At 46.9% G+C, this 24,042-nt stretch overlaps 3 protein-coding genes across 8 annotated transcripts; 2 read left to right on the top strand and 1 right to left on the bottom strand.

The window, feature by feature from the left end:
• Nucleotides 1-5,161: 5,161 nt before the first annotated feature.
• Nucleotides 5,162-9,209, top strand: LOC6597879. 3 transcript variants are annotated; one of them, XM_026991137.1, is made up of 4 exons: nucleotides 5,162-5,243; nucleotides 5,578-5,784; nucleotides 8,365-8,457; nucleotides 8,539-9,209. In XM_026991137.1, exons 2-4 carry the CDS (start codon nucleotides 5,620-5,622, stop codon nucleotides 8,914-8,916), a joined length of 636 nt encoding a protein of 211 aa, XP_026846938.1. In that variant the 5' UTR covers nucleotides 5,162-5,243; nucleotides 5,578-5,619; the 3' UTR covers nucleotides 8,917-9,209. The 3 variants fall into 3 exon arrangements, with proteins under 3 accessions (XP_026846938.1, XP_026846937.1, XP_002023039.1); XM_026991136.1 differs by lacking the exon at nucleotides 5,162-5,243 and adding an exon at nucleotides 5,253-5,273; XM_002023003.2 differs by lacking the exon at nucleotides 5,162-5,243 and adding an exon at nucleotides 5,313-5,462.
• A 999-nt stretch (nucleotides 9,210-10,208) lies between these two features.
• Nucleotides 10,209-11,584, bottom strand: LOC6597881 (microfibril-associated glycoprotein 4). Of its 3 annotated transcripts, XM_026991135.1 has the most exons (4): nucleotides 11,447-11,582; nucleotides 11,208-11,392; nucleotides 10,554-11,147; nucleotides 10,209-10,475 (listed from the first exon to the last, which is right to left on the bottom strand). In XM_026991135.1, the coding sequence occupies exons 1-4, from the start codon at nucleotides 11,558-11,560 to the stop codon at nucleotides 10,331-10,333; spliced, it is 1,038 nt and encodes a 345-aa protein (XP_026846936.1). In that variant the 5' UTR covers nucleotides 11,561-11,582; the 3' UTR covers nucleotides 10,209-10,330. The 3 variants fall into 3 exon arrangements, with proteins under 3 accessions (XP_026846936.1, XP_026846934.1, XP_026846935.1); XM_026991133.1 differs by having other exon boundaries at nucleotides 11,208-11,584; XM_026991134.1 differs by having other exon boundaries at nucleotides 10,554-11,126; nucleotides 11,208-11,582.
• Nucleotides 11,585-11,940: 356 nt separating this feature from the next.
• On the top strand, nucleotides 11,941-13,273 carry LOC6597882 (angiopoietin-related protein 1). Of its 2 annotated transcripts, none has more exons than XM_026991177.1 (5): nucleotides 11,941-12,095; nucleotides 12,166-12,209; nucleotides 12,280-12,390; nucleotides 12,451-13,011; nucleotides 13,066-13,273. In XM_026991177.1, exons 1-5 carry the CDS (start codon nucleotides 11,973-11,975, stop codon nucleotides 13,208-13,210), a joined length of 984 nt encoding a protein of 327 aa, XP_026846978.1. In that variant the 5' UTR covers nucleotides 11,941-11,972; the 3' UTR covers nucleotides 13,211-13,273. The 2 variants fall into 2 exon arrangements, with proteins under 2 accessions (XP_026846978.1, XP_026846977.1); XM_026991176.1 differs by having other exon boundaries at nucleotides 11,944-12,095; nucleotides 12,280-12,393.
• Nucleotides 13,274-24,042: the final 10,769 nt, after the last annotated feature.

The following is a 24,042-nucleotide window of genomic DNA, read 5'->3' as shown; positions in this document are numbered from 1 at the left end:
GAGCGTCTATAATTATTGTGATCACTGAGCAAACAAAACGCCACATGCATGATTACATGACTACTAAACATGGCTAATAAACAGCACGACGAATTTTCCGCCAGAATCGACTCCACCTCGAGCCAGCATTAACCTTTGCGAACCGACTTTTGGCCGACTCTCGACTCGAGAGTCGATCCAAGAACAAAGATCGATGTTGCCTGCTGCCTGTCTGGCGGTGAATGGTCAACGCCTTTTCCAATTAAATTCGCCTCAGAGATTGGGAGCAAAACGTTGATCCACTTGATCTGAAGGATTTGCCAGAAAGGAAATTATTTTTTGCCATTCCATTTTGGTCGTTCAATGTTAACGGCAATGGAATTATTATTCTTTTTTAATCAACGAGCCCTTCGTTTCTAAAGCTATCTTGAGGTTTTCCACCCAAAATGGAATGCCAAAGAACTAGTTCCACCGCTACTACAAACGTTGATGGTAAACGGCTTGCGCAAAGCCGCCATCAACAGTTCATTAGAGACCCGCTTAAAAGCCAGCCCAGCGGCAATACGAGTAGTGGTTTATGTGGGACTCAAATCGAACATCTTCCTCATACTCGTCTTCCTTCTCCTCCGTTAACGAGCCTCGTTCGGGGGCTTGAAAAAAAGTCCGTGCCTCAGCATGCTAATAGCCCCCCATTGGATGGATGTGGCTATGGATATGGTTATGGATATGGTTATGGATATGGATATATGGATGGTAGCTTGTAACTATTAAGTGACAGAGAGTTACGTTGGGCTTAGGCTTGGGCTTGGGCTGGACCTGTTTTTTCTGCGTGCACTTCGTACGGGTCGGGGGCCCAGTCATCGAGGCAAGAACCATGGAACATGTGACATTAATGCCTCAGCCCAGGCCAGGCCACTCTGACAAAAAAAGGCATGCATAATGACAACAATTGTTGCACAATGTCACCAGGCAGCAGGCAGGCAGGCAGGCAGGCAGGCAGGCACATTGGGCATTGGGCAATCACACCACATTATGCCAGCCAGCCCCGAACCAGTGCCAGCATTCAGCACTCAGCACTCAACATCTAAAATTCAGCTGGAGAACAAGTTAGTACATGTGCCACTGGTTAGTACAAATTTAATGCGTCTGCCCCACAACTTGTTTGCAACAGCAACAGCAACAGCTCCCTTGCCCCTTCCTTAGCAAAATGTTGGCCATTTGGCATTTTACACCGAAACTGAAACTGAAACTGAAACTCGAACCGAAAAATGCGATGAAGATCTGGGCTACAAAGCAAGTCGGTTCAACTGGGGTCGGCTCTGGGGGTCGCCGCTGGGGTCGGCGCCGGCGCCAGGTGGGCAAGGACGACTCCATCTACATCTTCGAGTGGGGTACCTTATCGGCCAGTGCAATAATGTCAGCTTTATGAGCCACCAGTCCACCAGTCCACCAGTCCAGCAGTATGTAACGCTTTGCGTTTGGGGTCTTGGCCAAGTCAAAATGGTTTCACATAGCATAGCATGTAGCACTCGTACTTGCGGCTAGAGATTAGTTCGTATAAAGCAACAACAGCAACAAAAACAACAACAGTCTGTCATAAATTTTATGAGCCACGCTCTCTGGGTGACAGCAGACAGGAGACTGTCGGACTGACTGACTGACAGACAGATTGGCCAGCAATTATGGCGTTCTAATTGAGGCGCCACAGTGCCAGCATCAGCCACACAGAAATAACACAATATCCAAAGACAACAACAAGCTATAATTGAATTTCCATGGATAATTCGTTAATTGTACGGACAAATTAGGAAAAAAACAACAGCAACGGACGGCCACCAACTAATTGAATGGAACTAGTCCACGAGTCCCCACGAGTACACGGCCTGCAGCGGGGATTCTCTATAGAGGCCATGGTTCAGACATTGAATGGGGTTGCTAAATGATGCTAAATGGAGATAAGATTTCTCTTTGATATGCCATAGCCAAAGGTTAGTTTTCTCTGAACTTAGTCGAGAGGTGGAAAAACATTGATCTCATTGATACCTCTCACGAATACCTAAGGGTTAGGAATCGGTAAAGAGCTAAGTACAATTTATTTGGTTAGAAGAATCCTAACTACAGGTCCATTGTGGGACTTTAGGTATGGTGTTATTTTCAATGTGTTTGTTTGTTCATTTATTGAAGGCCATCCGTTGCAGGATACCTTTAAAGGCATCCCCGCAAATAGCTGAAGGCTATCCTGCAGAGATTCCCCCTCGGGGAATGCATCTCATTTGTACTCTGTACCGATGAAACGAGATCGTCATCAGCAGCCACAAGATTGAAAGTTAAAGGTTTGCCAAAGGTTGAAGCAGGGCAAAAGTAAGAGGCACTTGGGCATGGGCATAGGGGGAGCCCGCAGCGCACTGGTTCTGCAAGATCTCCTCTCGGAAATACACATACACCTGCACCTGCCCGAGCCCGGAGATGGAGCGAAGACCTCCGAAAGACCAGATCAGACCAGACAGATCTTCTTCTGCCACTCGGTTGCCACTCGCTCTGTCAACTGGTTCGACCTTGTGACCTACAAAAAACGATGACAGTTGTGCGTGCTGCCTGCACTTTGCATTTTGGGTTTTGGTATTGGGTTTTGGGTCTTGGGTTTTGCTTTTTCGCTTTTTATTAATTTTTTAAAGTTTTTTTTTAGTTTTTTGCGGTTTTGTGGTGATTGTTTTTTTGCGAGCTTGCTGAAATTTGTACATTTTTTATTTTTGTCATTTTGAACGGATGCGCGCATTAATTTTGCTTTATCTTGTCTTCACTTTTGTTGTCATCGTCTGGGCATAAAATGTTGCATAAAACAGCAACAGCAACGGCAACCAGTCCCCGTGCCTTGACTGGGCCCGGCTGCGAGGGGGGGGCAAGGTGCGGCAGCACCTCTTAATGTCAATTAAGGATTATGTTTCGCTCCCAGACCCAGACCCGACCCGACCTTGAGCCCAGGCGTTGATTGAGCTCGCTGCTCGCACATTGATAAGCAAATTGTTGCCTCCACTCCATAAAGCTGTTCACCTGATTTCTGCAGACCCCAAGACCCATACCCATACCAATACCCATACCCATACCCATATGTATATTCATTCAGTGGGTATTCAGGGTAAAACGGGTTAAGTGCCGGCTGTCCCCGGGCTAATTAGAAAGGTTTTCGCCCTAGTGTCAGGGTGCGATGCGATCTGTGAACGGGAACAGATCGTGACAGCTACATACATATATGATATGATATCATACTAGTAATTAAGTGAGTGACTGATCCTCTCGCAATCGCAAACAGCATATCCTTGTTGGCATTTATAGGGGATTGATTCTACATCAAGGATTTTTATCGATTCTGCTGGTAGACATCAATAAGTAACATTCAAATTTTGTTGCATAAATACCTTCTCAGAATCACTTGAGATGATCTCATTTAATCCAATTTAAGTCTCAAAATTGACTTAATCAACAACAGATTGGATCGGAATTGGAATTGGAATTGGCTGCGATTTATTTAGTTAATTGTTCAGAATTGAGCTCGCGGCAGCATGCAGCATGCAGCATACAGCATACAGCATACGGGGGACCCACAATCGAATTGACTAATTATATGTACATGCATGCATAAGCGGGCCACATCGAAACGGATTGGATCGGATCGTATCGTATCGGATCGTATCAGATTGTATCGTATCGGATTGGACTCTATGCAATTCCAGTTATTAAGTTTCGAGCTTCGAGTCTGAATTCAATACGCGCGCACTTTGACTCCAATTTATCGGTCGGTCCTGGCGTCTCTGGCGGGGCTCTGGCGGGGCTCTGGCGTCTGAAGGCGAACGACTTGATTAACTTTTCTCTACTTTGTGTTCGTATACTCTTTTTCGATCTTGGCTTAGTTTTTTGTTCTGTTTTTTACGAGAATTTCTAGCCTCCAGTTGGTCCATAAATATGTATTATTTATAATAAATCGTTACAAAAAAGCCCATTAAAATGCCATTTTACATAGTTAGCACGTTGTCGAGGCTGTGCTTAGAGGTTGGATACGCATAAATTTCGCTAATTTAGTCAATTCTACGGTCAAGGATCTTCAGTGGGGACCTCAACATCTACATTGAGCAATAAATTGGAGAAGTTGCAAGATTGTAAACAATACTTATTTCGCTCATAAGAGTAGAACTACATTTATGCACTATACCATTGAAAATGTACCTCGAAATGGGAACAGCACCTCAAATTTGCTACGTATTTTGTATTTGAGTGGAAAGAACTGAAAGACTCATACCATCTTATGCAGATTTTCTATAAGCCCTATAACCCGACGTCATTTCTTTATAATGAACCGCACAGTGTGTGCTAGAAATGTTTGTCAAAAGTTATTTCCGAATATTGGGATATTTCTTGTTTTTAAGCGCCCTAAAGTATGGTAGAAATATTACCAACACAGCCCACACATCAAATGGCTTATAGAAGATGATAATGGGATATATACTTTCCATTTAAATTTCCATTTAATTGTCCAAAACCTGTCCAAATGGAAAAATACCAACACCCTTATGTAAGCGCCTTTGGCCATTCGGTGATGGTGATGGTGATGACAATCCAATCCGGAGAGTGCTTGAGAATGCATTAAACACAATTCCATTGCGCATACGCACCGTATAACAGCGAATAACCGTATAACCTGAGTGCCCCTCAGAGGCTGTTTGTGTGTGTCGCTGTGCTTTAATTGAAAGCCAAAAAGTACAAATTAAAAGCGCATTGCAGAAAAACCACCAACAAACACCCTCCAAGCAAAGCACAGCCCAGACAGAGAGTGACTTAACATCTCTGGCAGACATCTCTGCGTTTTGCACTTTATTGAGCGCTTTTCGTGTGTGCGTGTGTGTGTGTGTGTGTAAGTTTTCGCTCAAAAACGAGTTGGGCAGAGACGCTTGAGTCGGATGTCGGACGTCGGACGTCGGGCTTCGACGCTGGCGTTAGCGCCGCAATAAAATTCAATTTGGATGGATTTCGTCGTGGGTTTTGTTGCTGGTTTTTTCGGGTCTGCAGTGGACGCCGACACCGACGCCGGCAGTATCAGCAGCAGAAGCAGCAGCCGCAGCAGCAGCAGCAGCAGCAGCACCAGAAGCAGCAATAGCAATCGCAGCGCCAGGCATCAGGCAGCTGCGGTAAAAAAAGCTCCGACGCGTTCGGGGCTGCGCTTGCGCTGTGGTCTGTGTAACCGATTTTTTGGCCACTGCTAAATCATTGAAGTAACTTTCGTCTGCAGTCATTTGCTTAAAGTTAGTGAACGTGCTAGTATCGCGTATCTGGCGGCGCGGCTTCCAGCAATCGAATCAAAGAAAAAAAACAAAGAGAAAAAGAAAAACCCAGTCCGTTCCAAACTTTGATCAATTTTCATCACGTTTTTTTATTGGCTTTTTGTTTATTCTCTTGCCTTCGAGAGCTTAAAGTTTGTGTGTTGTTTTTTGGTGTGTAGCCCGCAAAATGGGTGAAATATTTCAAGTTTCCCCAGAAATAAATACAAATAGATCGAATCGAATTATGTGCCAGGCGACTCATAGTTTTTCCTTTGGTTAATTGCAGAATTCACAACAGAACAGAAGTCCCGTTCCTTCGCCCACAAAGATGCAGTACACAAAGTGCAAAACGATGTTGATGCTGGCCGTACTATCGTTATCGCTAACGCTATCGCTATCGGCTCCATCGCCTCAGCAGCTCAACGCCGAAGTGGAGTCCACGCTGCAGGACAGCAGCGACAGCGACCCGGACCTTAATCCAATCAATGCAGAGGTAAAGCCCCCTATCCACCCATCCGACCCATCCGACCCATCCGCCCAACCTCCCAGTCAACCCATCTGTAAGCCCAACAAGGAAGTCGGGCCAGAAAGAGACAACAGACAGACAACTGAGAGGGGTACAGTGTGAGGGGAAACTTGATTGCCTCGTCTCCTTGGGGGCAGCTGGGGCGTGAAAGCGAATTTTGCCTGCGGCTCTCTGCGGCTTGTTGCACATTTCGCTGTTGCTGCTGCTGCTGTTGCTGTTGCTGTTGCTATTGTTGTGTAAGCCGCTGCTAATTTTGCGGCCTGGTGCATTGAACCGACTTCTGGCATAGCCCCCCTCCCCCATCCCATGTCCATTGCGAATATGTTAATCGAATATCGCACAAGAAATCGATTCGAATTCGTATTCGAATATGAATACGAAATTCGCTGCCGAATATATAAAAGACATGACGACCTTGAGCGCGACGAAACTTGTTAACGACCTACGTTAACATTTCAAAACCATTCCCAACAAAAAAAACCGACCAAAAACCCAAAAACCTAACCAAAGCCAACGCCTCAGAGTGAAGCAGAAACAGAAAGAGAAAGACCTCATCCATAGCTCATCACTTGTCTCCCTCCTCCGCTCTTTGCTGCCTCTCTCTCTCTGTCTCTCTCTTCCTCTTTTCTCTTTCTCTGCTGATTCGAGTGTTGTGAAACATTTACTCGATTTAATAGTTTGTTAATATATATATTCACTTTTTCGTGCTTATTGATTTAACAACATGTGAAAATTTAATTGAAGTCCCCAAAATTTGCCAAATGCATTAAGAGTAGAAGAAAACGTTCCAGGGTTGCCAGCCACAGTATGAAACAGTCGAATCGGATCACCCGAAATCTTCTGAAATTCAATTAAATGAAATTCGGGCAGATTCTACGGATGTACCTATAAATGAGGAATGCACAACGCTTGAAAGATACGAGTACGAGTCTGCATTCAGTTAGATCTCTGAATATGGCTTAGGTTTAACTTTCAGTTCATGGATCCTGTCCATTCTGTGGCCATTAATTGTCCCCTCCCCTTCCCATCTACCCGTTGTACCTTTGTTCAAGTCCCTGTAGCGATTTCAACGACTGACCTGATTTGTGGTTGTATATAAATCATAGCTCACGTTTTTTGTTTTTTTTTTTTTCGTTGCGACCACACACAACAAAATGCTTTGAAAACTGTTTGTCACTTCAGAAACCACCCAAAACAAAAACTACAAAAACTAATAACCAAAAACAATGAAAAGGGGTAACAGGCAGCAGGCAGCAGGCAGCGTAATGTGTTGAGCGTTTAAACTAATAAATTGCCAGGCCTGGCAAATGTTATAGGCAGCCACAAACAGCATGTGGGCCCTGGACCGCATTGGGCAATCTCAAGTGGGAGAATGGCAGAACAATGGAGCAAAGATTTTGCTAAATTACAAAAATGAATTGCACAAATTGCACGGCCCTCAACAAATGACAAAAGAAGTGGGATCAAAGGGCAACCTACCAAGCCATGGCTTGAAGAACTACTTCGTTAATATCATTATTAAAAGTACATACTCGTAGATCATGTGCAATTCTGTTGTTCCAAGCACTTCCGTAAACTCTGGGTTACAACTTCCCTCCCATACGTTAAGGTCCCCTTTTCATCAAAGGTCTCTGAGTCAGCTGAGTGGCTTTCCCGAATCGCGAATTGAAATTCAAATCACTTGCCCAATAATTGCATAACTTCGTTAGAGGCGAGTGCGAGTGCGAGGGCGAGGCTGAGGGCGTGGCTGAGGGCGGGCGGGAGTAGGAGAAGGGCAAGTGACGTCACAAAACCAAACAAAATTAAGCGCAGAGGTCGTATAGCTGCAACTACGGAGTGTAAATGTATTCGCCGAGTCACATCCGATTGCACTTAAAGCATAGCTCGGATCGAGTCCGATCGGATCGGGTGGGATCGGAATAGTTTGGTTTAGTTTCGTTTTGTTTTGGCGCCGAGCGGTGGGCCTGAGGCTGTGGATTATGCGTTTTGTTTAGAAATGAGTCGATTTCGGTTTGGGTTTCGATTTCGATTTCGAGATGCATACATATCGCATGTTTTGGGCCAGCCAGATGACGGGCTGAATGCTAAGTGCGGATCGACCGAGAAGCGGGCCGAAAGTACAAGATATCACGGCTTAGAATGACCGAAGTCCGTGCTCGAGTCGACTCCAAAGCCCCCCTCCCCCCCAGCAACAGTGCTCGTAATGAATGTATGAATGTTTGAGTGGATGAATGTGTGTGTTTTTCTTGGGCCAGCCTCGAATTGGGTCAAGTCGAACCGGCCTTAAGTGTCGGAGATTATCGAGTGTTTTTTCTGTTTCTTCGGCTGGTTTCTTGCATATTTGTTGTCTTCTCGGCCAGCAATTAAACAGTCAGTTTGTGGCAAAGAATCACAAAATATATGCATAGCAATTAGTCAAGCAAGAAAATCTAGATACAGATGGCTTGAGAGTTCATGGTCTAGATCTGAATCTGAATCTGAATCTGACTGTGTGAAGCGAAGCCCCCTGCCAATCTCAGCTCTCCGATTCTTCGATTCCTTTTTCAGGAGGTGTTAGGCGATGGCCAAGAGCGCAACAAAAGAAAACTACCCGATGCGACATTCGAGGCCAAGAATGCGGTGCTCGGCTTCGTGTTTGGTGTAAGTACTATATAACCGAAGAGGCATACTCTGCTCCAAGGATGATGGATATGACAATGTGTTTTTCTGTGCTTTCTTTAGAAAATCGACAACTTCCTGGACACGAAGACCCGCGTGATCGAGCAGCTGGATCGCGCAAACATCGAGAAGAACAAGCAGTGGGACATCAAGTCGCCGGTGCCCATCAAGGACTTCCAGACCCTTATCACAGCCGTCGTCTCGCCGAAGATCCGTTCGTTGGGCAACATTGCCAATGACCTCACCACCGGTGTCCTGACGACCATCACCGCCTTCAGTGGCTCCTCGTCCGGCAATGGAAATGCGAACGCCGGCCTGGGCAACGTTGTCTCGAAGTTCTTGAGCTTCTCCGGTCCCATCCTGCAGGGCTCCTCGGGCGGCGTCAACGGCATAGGTGGGGTGACGACACCAGCCCCGGACTCCGACGAGGCGGGCTACTAAACAGGAGCCAGGACCTAGAAGCCAGGCAGAGCGCAATGAGAGCTAAACCTTGGTTGAACCTTGTAATTTATCGTTATCCTCGACCAATCCTTAGATTCCATCACTCTTGCGGTGCGGATGCGGAGCAAAATCTTGTTGAATTTCCCCCCTGTTTTTGTTTCTTCACACCTTAGTTAAGATCCACGTTAAGCATTGTTTCATGTTTGTACATACATTCGGCATATATATAAATACTATATCAATCCACCCACTCTATGACTCTATGACTCTATGGCGATCGAAAATAAACGACAAAAAACACACACGAAAAACATAAAACAGAAAAACCGTACTCGAAATTTTGATTTCAGTTCTGCGGCTGGCGGCTGCCGTCTCCATGGCCATGGCCTTGTCTTGGGTCGTGGTGGGGGCTGGGGCTGGGGCTGGGGCTGGGCATGGGATTCGGTTCGTTTCGGTTCGGGTCTGTCTGTCTGTCTCTTTGACTCGCTGGCTGTTTGTCTCTGTTTCTGTTTCTGACTCTTTCTCATCGCTCTTTCTATCTCTATCTTTCCCACTACCTCGCAGGGCAAGCGGAGGCAGGCACGAGCCGGGGGCAAAGACCTGAGCGATGCCACGGACATCAGCAGCGACAACGTGTCGTTCGAGCTACCCGACGAGCTCTTCAACAAGTCCTTCCAGACCATCACCAATGTCTCCAAGTCGCTGTCCCGCCTGATCATGGTAAGAACAAAAATACTCTCAAGACACTCGTTCTTCCTATTCCTACGCTCGTCATTGTACTTTAACGCTTAAGCACCTATACAAATGGTTATAACTCTGTTGCTATTGCCCATGTCCAAAACTTAACTGTAACGCTCTCACACGCACAGCCACGCATACAGCGATGCGTTCCGTTTTTGCATCGTGATCTTCCACTCTCTTAGGTGGCGCTTGTTCTATGCAACGGATGAGAGCTTTTGTCGATAGAGAGAGAGAGAGAGAGACAATGAGAGGGCTTTAACAAGTAGAGCTTTAGCAGAACTTTTAGCGAAATGGAGTAGCTTTTAGAAAAACCTTCCGGTAAATGCGCTTTTATCTGTGTTTTCTTTTTATTCCTTTAGGGCTCTGCTCGTCGCTACTCCCGCTTTGTGCTCTTCTTCAAGCCCATCTTTGGGGATGCTTTGGTGGTCAAGGGATACGAGGATCCCACCACCACAACCACAACAACAACCAGACGCACGACGACCGCAGAGGTGGATAAGCTCAACGAAGTCTAATCGAATTTCCTTTACTATATTTCTATATACTATATATATCTAGAACCTGTTTGGTTTTTGTGTTTGTATTTGTGTCGTATCTTATCTGTATTTGTATTCTGTTGGGCTCTTTGTTAAATTGTGAAAATATACACTGGTATTTTTTATAACGATGATCCCTACGACGTTCCGCTGCGGGGGCGGACCATCATGCGTACAATCTTCAGGGAGCCCTTGGGGCCATCGAGGAAGCCGCGCCACAGAATACCCTTGTACTCGTCCTTGTCCCGATCGAGCAGTCGCTGATACAAGCCAAAGGGATTGCTAAGGAAGGAGAAAAAAGAAAATTTAAGCCATTGAAGGAATAGCTAGGAATAGTCTGTTCAGGGACGGGATCCCCACCTTAGGTTGCAGGAGCTGCCGTACCAGAAGGCCGCCGACTGGGCGGCCGCACAATTGGCCTCACTTTCGTCGTTGTCCCTGTCCTGGGTGCTAAACTTCTTGCCCTCGTGCTGGCGCAGAGCGTCGGCGGCATCGCCCTGGTACTTCCCGAGGACGTTCAGGTGGTACTGTTCCGACTCGCTGCCGATCCCAAAGTGGTCATATAGGGCATAGCGCAGCTCCTGCTTGCGGTTCTGCAGCTGCACGAGAAGCTCGTAGTTGTCGCTGCTGGTGATCTGGCGGAGCTTGTCCAGCCCGATGAAGAACTCGGTGGTGAGGGACCCGAACCCGATCTTGTAGTCGGCCCACTTGCGATTGAAGTCCTCGCTGCCGTCGTATCGGTTGACCACCATGATCCAGCCGCCGCCACGCACCTTCTGGTCGCAGAACACGAAGAAGGGCTCCACATTCGCACGGGTTCGTATCCGCACCACACCGTGCTGCTGCTTGAGGCAGTTGCTCGGCGTTGTGGGACCACCCCCCGCCCCGGGGCCGCCTTGGGCTGCCAGTAACTGGGACACATCCACATCCAGGCTAGAGAGGGAGGAGATAGGTCTATGAATGGGTCTACCAGTCACTGTTACAGATGGGCTTCCTCCGCTCCGCACAGCTTACAGTCGCGATCCGATGGCATTCGGCAAGCCCAGGGACACTGGATAGCCAGCGGGACCGCCACTCCTTCGCAGGTCCACCAGCTGCTCCTGGAGGCCGCCGATCTGCTCCTTGACACTCGCAATGTCATTGGTCAGGGCCTGCAGGCGTGTGGTGAGGCCACTAAGCGCAGAGATGGGACAGCTAGTCTGCAGATACAGATAGGATAAAGATAGATCGATGTAGAATCCTCTATGACTCACCGAATTATCCAGAATGGGTGGCACCATCCCCAGTCCCCCGCCCAGATCCGTTTGCGTTGTGGTAAGGCACGCCATGGCCATGACCAACGCGTCTAGCTGTAGCATCTGCGACATGTCTCACTGACTGAGCTCTGACCACTGACTACACCAAACACCGACCGAGCCGATCGACTGGCCACAAAGGTCATGCAATTAGAATTTCTCGTGCTGCAGCTGTGCATCCACATTGCAAACGAGTATGCCAAGTGCTAACCGGAGGCGATCAGTGCTGAGCAGTGCTCGCGAGCTGGAGCTTGACTTTACTACGATTATCATTTGTATCAAGCTACTGCTTCAAGAGGCACACAGTGATCAGTCACCAGAGATCACTGCCTGTGATTTATGGAGCATCTCCAACCAACCAGCAGCGACTGCCTGCTGCCCGCTGGCCGCTGCTGGGGCGGCTGCAACTGCGTCGCTGTCGTTGGCTCATGCTGCGATCGAGCACAAGTTTGTTGTTGAATTGTGGAATCGCCATAGTATCAGCATGGCGCTGGAGGTGCTCGTCACTGCTTTGGCCTGCCTCAGCACCACCACGATGCCAGAGAAGGCTACGCCATCCTCTGTGATAATGCGGAACTCGGTGGAGCCTTTCCTAATCGATGTGAATGTACGTATGGAGGGTACTCTTTACTGATCTTCCCTGACATTTCCTACAATATTTTGCTCCCTCTGGTTAGGACACTGCCTGTCCCGTCAGCACCTTGGGCGGCTTGGCAGCACGGTGAGTACTTCTCAATGGAGTCATCGTTGGGTTTTCGCTTCGTTAAGACAGAGCCTGTCAATCTTTTCAGCATCCAGTTTATGACGGACGAGCTGCAGACACTCAAAACGGAGCTAAGCAATCTACAGCAGCTGATCGATGAATACAGGATCCAGACGCCGGGGGAGGCCATTGGTACCCGGTCGTAAGTCATCCCCCGCACGATCGACTGATCTGTAATTTCTGATCCCTAATGCCGCAGACTCCATCCAGTCCCATCCATTGTCCAGGCCTTGCCAGCCGTGCCCAGCGATGATACGCCCCGGAATTGCTGGGGCCAGAAGCACGGCCAAGTGCTCATCCGGGTGGCCAGAGATTTGGAGCCCTTCTTCGTGAGCTGTGACCAGGAAGTACGCGACGGGGGCTGGCTAGTGATCGCCTACAGGTTTGATGGCAGCGAGAAATTTGACCGCGACTGGCAGAACTACAAGGCCGGCTTTGGGTACCTCAACTCGGAGTTTTTCATCGGGCTGGACAAGCTGAACCGGCTGACCAACAGCGATCGCCACGAGCTGCTCGTGCTAATGCGCAGCAAGACGCGTGAGGAGCGCTTCGCCATCTATGATCTCTTCAGCATTGGCAACGAGGCCGAGAAGTATCTGCTTAACGTTCTGGGGACCTACAAGGGCGATGCCGGCGACTCCCTGCGCTACCATGCGGGCAAGAAGTTCACCACCTACGACCAGGACAACGACGACAATGCACAGAACTGCGCTAGGATCCATGCGGGCGCATGGTGGTATGGTCGCGAGTGCATCGAGAGGTACTTTGATAAAATTCCCATTCAGATTACGATTTAATCCCAACGTTTTCCTAGCAACCTCTTTGGCACCTTCCAGCCAAAGTTTGGCCAGGAGATTGGCTACTTCAAGGGCATACTGTGGAAAACCTTTTTGCCGGGGCCTACAGGCTCCCTCAGCTACGTTCGCATGCTCATCCGGCCCAAAAATAAGACATCGTAGACAGATGCTATATCCTATATCCTAGATCATAGATCCTATACAAATAAATAGTTGTTTCGAGAATAGTTTTGCCATTTTATGGTGCAACTATTGCACTGGACGCCTGCCGCTGGCCGCTGGCCGCTTCTGGGGAATGCATTTGAAAACTGGTTTTAATTATTCCAATTATTTATTATATATTTACTCGCATTGAAGCGTTCGCTCAATTAATTGGCAGACAATGCAGGTACACACACTCGTACGTATACACTGGGGAAAGCAGCAAATAATGCCGCTCATTAATGGTGTATTATCATGAGAAATTTCCACTATATTCTACTCATTTGCATTCAATGCCGAAGAGGATGGGGCTCTGGTGTGGCAGCTTTGCTAAGCAACGGAAATTGTTTTGTCTCTAAAAATACACAGCACAGCACACGAACAGCAGAGCCGTCGCATTATACCATCTGCATTGCAAATGCTTATCGAACGCGTCACCTACTGCGTATACTTAATGTTTCGAACAAAGCAAAGCACGACTAGATGGGGCGTATGCGTAATGCGTAATGCGAAATGCGTAATGCGAGTGTCATTGGCACCTACATTTCCATACCCAGACCCCAGGCAAAAGTATACATACTATAGTATACTCGTACGAAAACTTTGCCACGCTCCTCCCTCTCCCCACCGCAACACACGGAAAACAAATTTCATAAATTTTCTACACAGCAATTGAATGCGTGGTTGGGGGAAAGGGAATGCTGCTGGGGGGATGGTAGCTTCTGTGCAATTGTGTGCCAAATTCAATAAATAACCAGCGTAACCTGAGGAGCGCCTCTAGGGCCATAGCGAGCACTGAATACTCTTTGCCGATAGGAAGGAAAACTACCGAAGGAACTCCTCCTCTACAATATAAAGCATTCTTTGCTCCGGCAAGGCCAGAAGGATACTTGAGGTATGTGTTTCTCTGATTCCGAAAGCCACAGCAAAGGCATGCCATCATACAGTGGATATTCCCCAAGCGACACGGTTCATTGGAGGACATGATAGTAAATAAATTCTGCTCTCACTCGAACTCCGAGTTGGCCCCAACAACTTTTTGACAGAGTCGGAAAATATTAAACAATGCGCACGGAGCACGGACTGACAATGAAATGCTGGCCAGAGGCGGCGTGCGGGTCCTGGGTGTAGGTGCAGGTTGGCGGGGGGGAGTCCGTAAGGAAGCTACTTCTACTCGTACTCGTACTTTCCACTTGTTTTTCCTTTGTTTCGTTTGCTTATTGTATTTTTTGTATTTTTTTGGTTTTGTATTTGCTGTGTTTTCTTGTGTTTTTTGAATTTTCATAAAACTTTTCCTCGTTTGCCGCTAATAAATTATTTTTTGGAGAAAAAGTTGGCTCCTGGCTCCTGGCTCCTGGCTACTGGCGATGGCGATGGCGAGCCTCAAGCACTAAGCTGTCCGCAGAAGGGGCAGAGCCTCCCTGGGGTCTGGACTTCGATACCGATTCCACAAACTGCATATTGTTCCAAGGGTCCACAAGTGTACAGGCGACATCACAATCCTCCACGTTTTGTGTCTGTCTGTCTGTCTGTCAGCCCTGTGTAGTCCTCTCCGGGTTTATTATTCCTGGGTGTGCTTCTGCTTTGTTCATAAATAATTTGCGCCACAACTCAATTTCATGAGCGTAAATCACTGTGTGGTCACTTGGCACCAGTCCGTCCCCCCCTTCCACTCCCCAGATGCTTATTGTTTCACTTCTTCTTTACGAAATAATTCCCCTCCTCCCCCACCCTTCCGACTTGTTCAGCTTTATTTCCACGATGTTTTCCCAGTCCCTTCAATGTCCTTCCTTGTCGGTTTGTTGGTTTGTCGGTTTGTTGGTTGGATGCCATTCGGTTGTTTGTTGGCCATTTACCATACAATTCCTTATTTATGTCCCCGCCAGAGAAAGTTTTTTTTGTCCCCGTGGACTTTGGTGAGTCCGGCCTCAATAATAGAGCGACAGCCCAACCGCCTCACTTTCTGACTTTCTTTCCCTCTGAAGATGGTTGTTCGTCCTGTGTTCTATATCTGTTTGAGTGTGTGTGTGTCTGGGTGTGTGTGTATGGGATGTGGGTGTTAAATCAACACAAAGTTGCGCCAAACTTTTCAATTGGCTTGACAAATATAAAGAAATTTATAATATCGCAACCGAAGCACAAAAAAGTGACCTCCCCCAACGCAGGACAATCAAAATTCGAATGGGAAGCAAACGGTTTTCTTGGTCAATAAAAGAAGTCATTTCTCAAAGTATCTGTATCTATAAAACGGTCGTGTAATACTAAGTTTAGCCGACTATTGATAGCCTTTACAGAATAGAATGGAAGATTAAAGCACTCAAAGTATATTCTTTCTACTATGAGACTCCTTTTACCTGGATTGTCGCTTAGGGGATACTGGGAAGGGATTCCTGTCTCATCCTGAAAGGCGATCCGATCCGATGTCATTCTATGTCGTCGGTTCTCGTGGCAAGGGGGGAGTGGGGAGTGGGGTATGCAAGTGTAAGTGTATGCAACGAGTAGAGACCTTAATGCCCTGCTACGCATTCTGCACATGAATTCCGCAATAAAAACAACATTACACTAAATTCTCATATTTCTTTTGCTTTCGTAGCTACAATTTCCCTTCACTCTCCCTCCCCCCTCTCTCCAGCCAGCTCCTCCCGTCGTTTTTCCGCTTCTTTATTTACAGCCCAAAAAGGAAAACGTCAGGGTACTGCCTGCCGCCTGATTTGCCCCTTTAGACGAGAGTGCGGGTGAGGGTGCGGGTGCGAAGAGCAACAATAAATTGCAATTCCAAGTCACTTAAATTGCAACAAATAACAGGAGGCAACTTGACAGCCAGAGAGCGAGGGAGAGAAGAAGCGCAAACTGAGGAGCAGCCAACAGCGTACAGCCCCGTGAGATGTCAACGTGTTAACGGGGCAAAGGACAAGCGGATACGGTAGGTAGATGCTCCCGTCCTGGATCCTTTACGAGTAATTACAGCCAGACAAAAAGTAGTGCAGAAAGATTCTTTGGTACAGATACATGCTATAAGTATTTACGATATATTGCTTATACTGAAGATACTCTACTATATGTACAACAAACTTCTTGGCTCAATGAGAGATATCAACGTGATATCAAAGTTTAGATTCAAAAAGTTTGCCGTTTGCCCGTGTTTCCGTGAGGCACATGAATCGCTGGAATGAATACCTCAAGTGAAGTGAAGCGAAGTACAGCTCTATCATCCAGCTCTGTTTCCCGCCCCAAGAACTCTGCTCCAAGCTCTCTGACAACACTCTGCGGCAAGGGGCTAGGGGCAAGGGGCAAGGGGCACTGGCACTACAACACTACAACAAATAGTGTCAACGTTGATGCATGATTGCAGATTTGTTGCTGCAACTGAAGCGGGATTGCTGGATTGTCATTTCGCTTGACTCTTATTACATTTGGCCAAAACAAGAAATTTTTATGAGAGTCTGACTCTGACTCTGATTTATTCATATTAAGAATAATGTTATCCTTCTCCCTTACTTGCTCCATGCTCCCTTCTCCTTTGCACTCTGATACAATATAATATTTAAATAGAAATAACTATTAAATTTTATATCAATGTGCATTTGCTTTTAGCAACATTAAAAATGCACATTACCAGAGCACCACAAAAGGGTGCGACAGGTGGTGTGGTGCTCATCAGGTGAGAGCCACACCCGAAAAAAAACGAAAGAAAAGTACTCGTAACGGATGGAAATAGTTGTAGAATATAATCGTTATATTTATTAGGGAATCCATGAATTTTACCTACCATTCCTACCAGTTTTTTTGTGGTTTTGGTATGGCCAAAGTGTGCCAGCAGTTCCGGAAGCCCAAAAGTGACGGGACTTCAATTAGTTCCGGAGATCAACGCCCGTTCAAACAATATGACAAAAGAATGGCGCAGACAACAGAGAAGCCCGCACTCCACTGTCCAATTTCCTCTCTCTTTTCCTCTGACTCCCCGCTGATTCTCCAGCTGCCTCACCTCTTAATTAAAACAAAATGTTCACAGCCGCTTTGGCTATTCAGTTAGCCTCCACTTCCCACCTGTACCTGGGCCTCCCCTAGTGCCATATATAACTCATAACCATTCGGCCAGAGAACGAGGGAGAGAGAGAGCAGTCCAAACAAAAAGTTATCAAAAAAATTGGTCAGGCCAATGGCTAAGCAGACCAGGGGCAGCAGTGGAGAGAGGCCCCAAAAAAGCCACAAAAAAGAAATGCAACTTTATGCGTGCCACACGAAAAAAAAAAAAAAAAAAACGAGCGGAGGATTGGCGAGCGGGAGTTCCACTTTTTGTGGCCCGAAAGAGGGTAAAAAGCTAAACAATGACAGCTGCAGCTGACGCGGCAGCATAGCAAAAGGAGGAGCAGGAGGAGGGGCACCGGCACGGGCTATGGCATTTACTTACGGTCGAACGCACTTCATCTGGAAACCATAAAATTGAAAAATGCTGCAACGAACAAGGCAGAGGCAGAGCGAGGCCATGGCAATGACGACGACGACGTCGACGACGGCGACGACGGCGATGATGGCTTGTTGGGGGGATTCCAGGGTGGTTTCAGGGTGGCGCCTGCTGAGGTTAGGGTTCAGGCTTTGGGTTTGGTTTTTAAACCGCACAAAAGTCATTTGAGCGCCGTCGTTAACATGTCACACACACACATACACACACACACAAACACACACACACTCGAATGTGAAAAGGCAAACAATGCATTTGTCCTAGAGACGACAGCGTGAGAGCAGGATTCTCTTCGCCTACCCGTGCAAAGAGGAAAATCATCGGGCTTTTCCTTGACATGTGGTGGACATGGCTTTTATTTTTATTGATTCTATATCCTTCTTTCATGTTCGGTCTATAGCTCTGCTCACGCGGTCATCGCTAGCATGTGTGCCATATATTTTACCGCTGGCCAACAATGCGGCCATCGCCATTGCCATCATCATCATCAGTGGCAGTGGCAGTTGGCTTTTCTTTTGGCTTAGACCGCGGTCTCCTCCTCTTCCTTCTCCTTCTCCTTCTTCTTCTCCTGCTGCAGCCGAGTTGTGGGGCGACTGACTCCTGAGACAACCGCAGAGTGCGCGGAGACCAGACCACATGTCCATTTTGCTCCCTTTTTCATTTGTTCATTTGGCGATCGTATGCACATACACTCGTAAATATGTATGCATGGGGAAACGGGAAAACGGGGGACGGGGGACGGGGGACCGCGTACTTTGTTCATTTCGTTTGTTTTACAATAACCAGATGGCGGTCGGACAGGCACAAGGGGAGGTGTAGAGAGTCCGCTCATAATTAAAATGTTTGGCAACAAAAAAAAAGCACACACAGAAAAACAGAAATAAGGAACGGAGGGAAGAAGAAAAAGGGAGCAGGAAGAGGCGGTCAAATAGGAAATGAAAGAAAGAGAAGAGATGAGCGTTTTCCAGCTAAATGAAATGTTAATAGCAGTCATTTTTTTTCCTCTCTAACGTTCCGCCATCTTCTACGCCATATTGCTCTCGCTGGTGTTCCTGCTTCCGTTTCCTTTCACATTGTTGTTGTTCTTATTGTTTTAACCCGTAGACAATAGACTAACTTATTGCATTACCCACTGAAGTACCACCGACAGGCCGAATGACTTTTGGATGTCCATATATTTGGGGCCATGGGTTCGGACTCTCGAGTTCTAGTTGATGCTGGTTAAGGCAGGGAGGGTCATGTAGATGGCACATAGGGGTATCCACTGAAGTTTCTGCTGCTTGAGGGAAAGATTTACTCTATGATTCGTGGATCCCAGACAAACAAATATTCACTGGGGAGGCCTTGTTCTCTCGTCCAATTCATCATTCGTGTCTCTTGTGGTATTTTTGTCTCTTCAGCAAAGTTAGAAAACGTCGAATGTCATACCCCCATCACTCCACATAACGTGTTTAGAGCAGGGAGTCCCACAGCGGACCATCCACCAGCTACCATCCTCCACAGGAAAATACAGATTTTTATTTATTTGCTGAGATTTTCTTTCCGCTTTCCATCCGGCTTTTTCATTCTTTGTACGCATTTTTACATTTGTCCACTATGCGAGCGCGTAATTAATTTCCCGCTGCTATTATTTGCATTGCAATCACGGGGCAGGGCAGCAACAACAACAGTCATAACAACACCAGGGACCAGAGACCAGAGACCAGAAACCAGAAACTAGCCACGACAATGCGAGCCGCTGGCATTTTTAATTACTTGCATGAGAATTAATTATAAAAATGGTGCGGGAACAGAGGACAGAGCACAGAGTGCGGACACTGCGATAGAGAGGGAAAATGGTGGAGAGAAAAACCGGCAGAGGAATGGAAAGCCGGAAAAGCTCAAGGTACGAGCAATCAAGGGGGAAGGAACCTCATTAATGCCAATGGCAGATCCGCATATATGGAAGGGAACCCGCTCCACCAACATTGATGATATTAGCATGAAACCCATCAGAAATCATCTCTGTTTTTGGATTCGATCGTTTATCGACGAACAGGCAGAGGCACATCCTGTCTCGAGCATCGAAGAAGTATTGCGGCTAAGATCTTTTTCTATGATTCTTCAGTTGGAACCATCGATCGCCCTGACCTGCTTAGTTGGATTCTTATGGTTGATCGCCACCGGATCAATAATGAGCCCTTATGTATAGCCGTTATGTATAGCCCTTATGCCATTATTATAGTCAGACAGCAGAAATATAATTGCAGTGGCTACCCCCAATCACGCGCTCACTTATTCAGGTATTCCAACTCTGCGCTTTTAAGCCTAGTTCTCAGATCTGAAAAAAGTGTATGCGAGCACAATCAGGGTTTTTATTCGTACTAAAACGACAAGAAATTTCTGCTAATGAAATACCAACTACTACTCGAAAATGATGGTATTTGTTGGTATCTTGCTAGCAGAGAGACAGAGGCCTAGAGACCCTCTGTTCTTTAAATGAACGGCAGAAGGAAACAGCATAATGCCACCTTACGACGGAAGCCGCTAAAGCCAAGGAGTTGCAACAATTGGGGCTTTGGCAGTCGGGGCCATCCGTCCGGGGTTTTACGACCGACTGCAACTAGCATTAAAGCCAGCGTCCAGCGTCCAGCGGCCAGTGGGCAGGGGGCAGGAGGGATCAGGAAGGGAGTCTGGAGTATAATAATAAATTTCATCAAGTCACCAAGTTTCGTAATATGCCACACGTATGTCATTAATCTTCAGTTTTGAGCTAAATTTGATGAATTAGTGGCCAATGGACATGGACGAACAAAACAAGCAGAGGCAAAGCAGGATGCTGACAGGAGCTGCTCGACCAGCGTAGGAACAGGACAGGAAGGCATTAAGTTTGCCTGGCAGCTGACGACAGGCAGCGATGCTCGGGCAGGATATCAATAAAGCCAGGGCCGGTCTTCACACAGAAAGCCTATAAGACATCCCCGCAAACACACTCACACACACACGTCAGAGCACACATTGATACACACACACACACACACTTGACATGTCCTGCCTTTGATTTGGGTTCAGCACTCTCCCCAGCACAGTCCCCTCTCAGCCAGGACTTCGGCTTCCGTCTTCTCGTGTGGGAAAGAGCAGAGTGGAGAGAGGAGAGGAGTCAAAAGAAGTTTAACTAAAATAATAAAAGTCAAACACTGTACAAACAGCTTTGGCCTTAACGACATTTGTGTGTGTGTGTGTGTGTGTGTGTATAGGTGTGCATATGCGTGTGCGTCTGGATAAAGTTTCCTCAAAGAAAAGTTCGTCCTAGTCTGGGTGCTGGGTGTGGGGTGTTGGTTTCATGTGCGTGTTGCCTTTAATTGATATGCTAATGAGTGAACCGAAAGCCCTCGATTTGTTTTCCTCTGCCTTGATTCTGTGGAAAACAATTAGCCGGAAAAACTACCAGCAGCAGCAGCAGCAGGGAAGCACAAGCAGATACTGTAGTAAAGAAGTGGCTGCGGAGGATGTCGAATGTACAGATGATCTCTGTCTCTGCCAATAACACAGGCTCCTGTTCAATCCGTTCGATTAGCAGAATAATAAATTAATTTAAGTGAACTCTTTCTAGGATTATTTGATATATTACCAACCATTCGACTTAAGTTTAAGAGAGAGCGCTACCAAATGCTGAATGAGTGCGGTTCGATGCAAACGGCTACACGGGTAATAGAAAATACTCTAGATATTTGTGTTCTCGAGCGTCACTGTGCTGAATCATGCCCAAGCAATGTAGTTGGATTTGGAATCTTACGACCTAGAAGGGTATCGCTTTTCGATCTACGTTGTGCGTCTTAAAAAACGTATTGTTATATCCAAAAAGTTTCCCTGAATTCTTTTGTAAAGTATCGACAGCTTTTTCTGCTCTAACTTTAATTATTTCGGTAAATCAGGTATCTTGGTTTCTTCAGTTTAGTTTAGGTTCAATTTCTTTGGGCCATATTTTTAGCAAGGCAGGGCAAAAAACACACCAAATGGGCCAAAAGGAACTTGAGCAATGACCATTCATTTTCTTGCACTTGCCCCAGATCCTTGTGGAGGGGAGGCCCTCCACTCCACCCCTCTAAAGATGCATTGCAATTGTTTCTCTATTCTTGTTGCTCTTCTGTTTTCTTCTCTTTTCTTCTGTTCTGTTCTGTTCTGTTCCGTTCTAGTTTCTTTTTCTCCTCTCTCTGGCAACGATTTCTCTTCTTCTGGTACGTTGGCTGCGCCATTACTTTTGCTTTAACTTGCACTTAGCCGCTGACAAAGCAGCTGCAACATTGAGGCAGCCGCCCCCTCTAATAGAGAGGATGGGTGGATGGCAGCGGGGGAACGTGCATCATTACTCTTGGCAGGCGCAGTGGAGCGCATGAGTTGACAACTCCAACTCCAGTGTATTGGCCACCATCATCCTGTCCTGTCCTGTCCTGTCCTGTCCTGAGAGGACAAATATTGCACATGTCATTCGACGTGACCCTATAACAGTGCTGCCAAAAATATATTTTTGCAACCCTATAAGAAAAGGTTTATATCTATGGATATATCTACATGGATGTATATTCTTGGAAGCTTCTTGGTACAAGATATATCTTGGGCTCGTTCTCCAATTAGATCGTTCTTTCTTTCTCTCCCATGGATCATATATCAAGCCAGATTTCCCGATACTCTTGTTTTCCCACTGCCTCCGCCAGTGATTGCCTTTTGGGGCCAGGCGACATTGACATCTCCGAGAACTTTTGGCTATGACTTATTCATGTCAACCGCTGACAAACGGCGGCCAACTGCAGATGAAACCAAGCCTGCAACGGAATCGAAATCGAAATCGAAGATGGTGATGACGATGGAGTTCGAGTTGGAGTCCAGGAGATGGGGATGCAGATGAAGTCTTCGACTTCGACTTCGACTTCAATCAGCCTTAAAGCCAGGAGGAGGAGCAGAAGCCATGCAATGAAGGGTGCCAGAAATCACTTTTCCTTACTAATGAACTGTCACACGCACAGGGAGGTGGGGTCTAGATCTCACTCACTCACTCACCTACCTGTACCTATACCTATACCTATACCTATACCTATACCTATACCTATACCTATACCTATACCTATACCTATACCTATACCTATACCTATACCTATACCTATACCTATACCTATACCTATACCTATACCTATACCTATACCTATACCACTACCTCTGGCCTTTTCTGTGTGCGTGTGTGTGGGATACTCTCTCTCGTCTGAAGTGCTCATATATCTTTCAGGCGCTTCAGTCGCTTCAGTCGGGGCGCTTAAATTACACTAAATCACAGCCAAACAAATTGAATTTTAAGTTGGCCATAGAAAAACCGCAATGCAGCCGCCTTCTGGATGGAAATCACTTGAAAAGGCCACAAGGGCGGTGTGTGCAGGGGGGCGGGCAGTCAGCAGAGGTCCTTGCCAAAATGACGAAGCATCCAGCAGCAGCAGAAGCAGGAGCACTCTCTGGTCTGCGGCCCTCCTTCAGGTGTCTTTCATCTTCATCTTATTGTATTTTTGAGGCAGCCCACCCGCAACCACCCGCAACAGACATTAGGCTGACAAACAATGCGGCCATCCTACTCCTTTTTGGCCGTGTTGGGCCAGATTGATGTCAGGCGGTAGCCAACACTCGAAATTGCACTCGGTGGCCAGCATCGGAATCTAGGGGAGGAGGAGAAGAAGCACTGACAGTGGCAGTGGCAGTGGCAATGGATGGAGCAGATGCAGGACAAGAAGCCAGAGCAGCACTTGGCTATGCTAAAAAGCGGAAAAGTAAGTATTCAGCAGCAGCAGCCACGAGCAGCTACGAACCGGAAGCGGAAACGGAAGAGGCACCAACACAGCCACAGCCCTAGTCACAGCCTCGACTGTGGCGCTGATACTGTGACTAAGTGAAATTATTGAACAAATTATGCATTTCTCCGGATAGCAGCCATTATATTGAGGAGTTTTACCGAATAACGATTAAAGAAAATATTCCAAAATCACTTGAGAGTATCTTGGGGATAGGGATAGGATAGATCTCCCTGCGAAATCTCCCAAAAATGAATTTCAATTCGAATTCGATACAGACCCAGGAGGGCATTTCTCTTTAGGGCATTCCATCATTCCCTCGGCGATCCTGCGGGACCTTACTGGCCCTGGCTCTTATCCCTCATCCCTCTTTTGGCCACTCGACTCCACTCCACTCCACTCCACTCCATTCCACCACTCCTCTCCTCTTCTTGTTTGGCGGCGGCGGCGTTGACTAACGAACACTATCAGTTAAATCTTGAAATTGCACTTGGCAAGCGTTCAACATGCCGCACCTTCTT

This window comes from Drosophila persimilis, unplaced genomic scaffold, assembly GCF_003286085.1.
Source record: "Drosophila persimilis strain 14011-0111.01,24,50 unplaced genomic scaffold, DperRS2 tig00000653-arrow-arrow-pilon, whole genome shotgun sequence".
Classification (NCBI taxonomy): Eukaryota; Metazoa; Arthropoda; class Insecta; order Diptera; family Drosophilidae; genus Drosophila; species Drosophila persimilis.
This window is presented reverse-complemented; position numbering and strand designations above follow the sequence as displayed.